The sequence below is a fragment of the Pinus tabuliformis genome, chromosome 5_2 (genome assembly GCF_031772625.1).
Source record: "Pinus tabuliformis cultivar Carrire ecotype Pingquan chromosome 5_2, CPIR1, whole genome shotgun sequence".
NCBI classification, from domain to species: domain Eukaryota; kingdom Viridiplantae; phylum Streptophyta; class Pinopsida; order Pinales; family Pinaceae; genus Pinus; species Pinus tabuliformis.
Window position 1 is genome coordinate 952322046 of NC_142306.1, and position 4325 is coordinate 952326370.

General features: G+C 41.0%; 1 protein-coding gene across 1 annotated transcript; it reads right to left on the reverse strand.

Annotated features, from left to right (window-relative positions):
• Window positions 1-227: 227 nt before the first annotated feature.
• Window positions 228-3716, reverse strand: LOC149162418 (uncharacterized). The gene is made up of 2 exons (XM_089435696.1): window positions 987-3716; window positions 228-857 (listed from the first exon to the last, which is right to left on the reverse strand). The coding sequence occupies exons 1-2, from the start codon at window positions 3709-3711 to the stop codon at window positions 418-420; spliced, it is 3165 nt and encodes a 1054-aa protein (XP_089291822.1). The 5' UTR covers window positions 3712-3716; the 3' UTR covers window positions 228-417.
• Window positions 3717-4325: the final 609 nt, after the last annotated feature.

Consider the following 4325-nt stretch of genomic DNA (forward strand, 5'->3'; position numbering starts at 1 on the left):
TAATCATTATTTTCAATGATTAAAAAAATATTTTAACTTAGAAAAAGATATTCCAAAAAATGTATGTTGTTTTTTTCCTATATTGAAAGAAGATTTCATATAGAAAAAAATCGATTAAAAAATTGATCATATGGAATTAAAAAATTAAAAAACACATTAAATAATAATATATGATATATGTTATTTTAAGATAGAAAAATATTTTAATTACATTATTAATTAACTGATCAAATCTCTTCACCACATAAGAATATAAGAGATTAATTAACTAGAAAATATCTCTGGATTTAACTACTTCTAAAAACCTATAATCACACTTACAACAAATGAAAATGCAGAACTATCATCTAATCTAAACTAATCATTTTCCTCCAAATATATGTGCTGACCACTAATCATTTTCTTCCACAACATGCCCTAGTCAGATTCAGATTCAGAAATGGCTTCGTCAGTCACCTGTCCAAGGCGGTTCAACTCATTTTCTGAATTCTTATGGATTTTGGCGACTAGCTGCTCTAGCGATGCCTCAACCTCTCGAAGAGTCGGTCGTTCATGAGGATCCCCTTTACTGCACATCACACCTATCTTCGCCAACAGCACAACAATTCCATGCCCCATAAATTCACTTACATCATGTTCTTCATCCTCTTCTTCCATTCTAATCTCCTCCACCAAAGTCGTGTCAATCACCTCCAACAATCTGTCGGGGAATGCATCGCCCACCCAACTCTGCAATGATGACTCTTCTTCTGAAAACACTGCATCTGTGGGCTTCTTTCCCGTTATCATTTCCAGTACCAAGATGCCGTAGCTGTATACGTCCCCTTTCATGGACGGACGCCCTCCTGTACCATATTCTGTAACCAATTTTATATACATAAAACCTTTATTAGTGACTCACATATAATCCCATATCAGCATTTATATATAAAACCTTTATCACTGACTCAAATATTTCCCATATACAACAGTGTATCAGTGTCTACCTGGTGCAATGTAACCAACAGACCCGATCACATGACTGGAGGTGTCCCCTGAGGCTGCTGCTGCTGCTGTTGAATCGTTCATGAGGCGTGAAATACCGAAATCTCCAACACGAGCCGTCATCGTCTCATCCAGTAAAACGTTGGCAGGTTTCAGATCACAATGAACAATGGCCGGAGAACAGTGATGGTGAAGGTATGCCATTCCATGGGACACGTCCTTGAGAATGCTCAGCCGTCTTTTCAGATCCAACCTGCAATTATTTTCCCTACAATGCAAATTCTTATCCAGGTTTCCCTGCGACATGAACTCCATAATCAAACATTTGACCTGCAAACTTGAGCATACGCCCACCATTCTCACCAGATTCCGATGGCGGACTCTTCCCAACGTCTTGCATTCTTTTATGAGTCTCTTGTACGCACCTCCTGATGTGGCAGACTCTATAACTTTGACAGCAACGATTGTGGCGTTGTCTAATACGCCCTTATACACTGACCCATGGCCGCCACGGCCCACTAGGTTATCCGGGCTGAAACCACTAGTTGCTCTGTTCACCTCTTCCTCACTTACAATCTTCGTCTCACGGAGTTGGCTCCTCAGCATCCTCCCTAATCTCGCTGAAATAATTTCCAACAATGCAGACTTTCTGCGACGAAAATATATCAAAACCATTATGAAGGCTAGGCAAAATACCAATAGCAAAGTTAAACCAACCGAAGTGGCCAAGATAACTACCCTTCTCTTGGAATCATGATGGTGCCTTGTCGTCAATTTACAATGAGGTAACTCTATCCATCTGCCACAGAGTCCAGTGTTTCCTAAGAATGATGTAAAATTCAGTTTTCTGAAAGCTCCAGAGGATGGTACTTCTCCTGTGAAGTTATTGTATGACAAGTTTAAATGCGTAAGCTTCTGTAATTTCTCTATAGAGGTAGGCAGGGGACCGGAAAGCTTATTGAAAGAGAGATCCAAATCTTGAAGTCCTGCAACTTGATCGATTGATGTCGGAATCGTGCCTTCCAATGAATTGTGAGAAAGATTAAGGTAGTCAAGTCCAGCACAATTCACTAATTGGCTGGGTATGCTCCCTGAAAAATTATTGTCAGAGAGATCAATTGCTTGAACCATGTGCATTCCTCCCAGTTCGGCAGGCACCCTTCCTGTGAGTGCATTATGTGAGACATTAATGTAGAACTGTAGGTTATGAAGGCTAGCCACTTTGGATGGCATCACGCCGCTTAGCTGGTTGTAACTGAGGTCCAGAAGCTCGAGATTGGAACAATTCCCTATATCATTATCCGGTATATTACCACTGAACTTGTTATAGCTGAGATCTAATATTCTTAGCTGCTGCAAACTTGCAAAAACATGATAAATTTCTCCAGAAAAGGCGTTTTGAGAAAGGTCCACTTTATACAGAGCTTTCAATTGACTAAATTGATAGGGTATATTACCTCCCAAGTTATTTCGGGAGAGGTCCAGCAGCTGAAGAGTAGACAGCCGTCCTAGTGCAGAAGGAAGGCTTCCAGAGAGCAAATTGTCGTTTAGAGTTAACAGGATCAATCTACTGAGGTTGCTCACCTCCTGGGGTATCTTACCAGTGAAACGATTCTTACCCAAAATGAGATAAAGCAGATTCTGAGAAAGACGGCCTATGCTTCCAGGCCAGTCGCCCTTAAGAGCATTGTTCTCAAGAGAGAGTATTTGCAGATTGGTGCAGTTCGAAAGTGCTCCAAAGATGGAAATGGATTCCTCACTATACAAATGATTACCAGCAAGTACAAGTCTCTCTAGAAGACGGAGCTTTCCAAATTCCTGAGGTATGCCTCCCATTAAGAAATTATAAGAGAGGTAAAGCCATAAAAGCTGAGAGCAATTTCCTAAAGATTTCGGAATGGTACCGTTTAATTCGTTTCCCCAGAGCACCAGATACTCTAAATTTGAGAGCTTTGTACCTATCTCCCACGGGATTTCTCCAGTAAGCCTGTTGTTTGACAAATATAGGATGCGTAACTCCGTGCAATTAAGCAGTGAAGGCGGGATTCCTCCACTGAGCTGGTTTGCTGAAAGAAACAGACCTCTAATTCGAGTGAGCAAACCAAGCTGAGAGGGGATAGTGCCAGTAAGGAAGTTGCTTCCTAGATCCAGAATCTCCAGCGCAGAACAATTTCCCAAGGATTCCGGCACTTTCCCAGTCAATCGGTTTGTGCGCAGTGAAAGATTTTGCAGGTTTTGCAATTGGCCGAGACCACTGGGAATATTCCCTGTTAAATTATTGAAGGACAGGTTAAGCAACCTGAGAGATGTGCAATCTTTCAAAGCCTCTGGAACGGACGAAACCAAGTGATTCTTATTGAGTAACAGACGTCTTAAGCGACGCAGCTTGCCCAACTCGTTCGGGATTGTGGCAGAGAAGCTGTTATAAGTGAGGTTCAACACGCCAAGAAAGGAGATGTTACCCAAATGTGGAGGTATAGTCCCTTGCAGGCCCATGTTGCATAGATTTAGGGCAGATACGCGCAGTTTGTGAGGGTGGCAGGTGACACCAGTCCAATTGCAGACATGATTGGCAGAAAAATCCCAGTTGTCCAAGGCGTGAGAAGGATCATATGTGACGGAGGTTTTGAATGCTTGCAGGGCTTCTATATCGACCTGCAGTCGTTCACGACTTCTCTCCTTATAACGATGAAGAAGATGGGCGTTTGCAGAAACAAAGATGAGCATGAGTGTGGAGGTGATGACAATGAAATCCGTGGAAGCTGCCATCGGCTTCTCAGATGGGCGATCGATAAAATTAAGGAATTACAGAAATATTTCAGAGGGTTTGAGCAATTGTGGATATCAACTAGATGTGTGAAATTCCTTCCTGGCATAAGGAGTCACAAGGATTTAGGTGGATTTTCGTTTTCCTGTTGACTCAAGTGGTGTTAACTTAACCCAGATCGTCCATTTGAAGTTAACATGGTATGAAGTCAATTTTTTTTAGTTAACATGGTATGAAGTCAATTTTTTTAAGCGGATTTTTCTTTATTGACCGCAAGTCGTCCATCTTGTCTACCCAGACGGTGTTATTTTTGGTTTTTGTCAAATGACGAACTTCTGGTCGTTTACTTTAAAATATAAAATTCATTTATTCAAAAAAACTAATATATGTGTTTACCGTGTGTGTTGAAAGCACATTAATATTCAACGGACAACTTGACGTTAGGCCCAACAAAGAGACACATAAAACATATATTTCCAAAATATACGGCCATGACTGTGCTATGTTTTCGGAGTTCCTTAGTCAAGTTTGTTTTGAATTGCTGCAAGTTTGATTTATGAATTCTAAACAAATT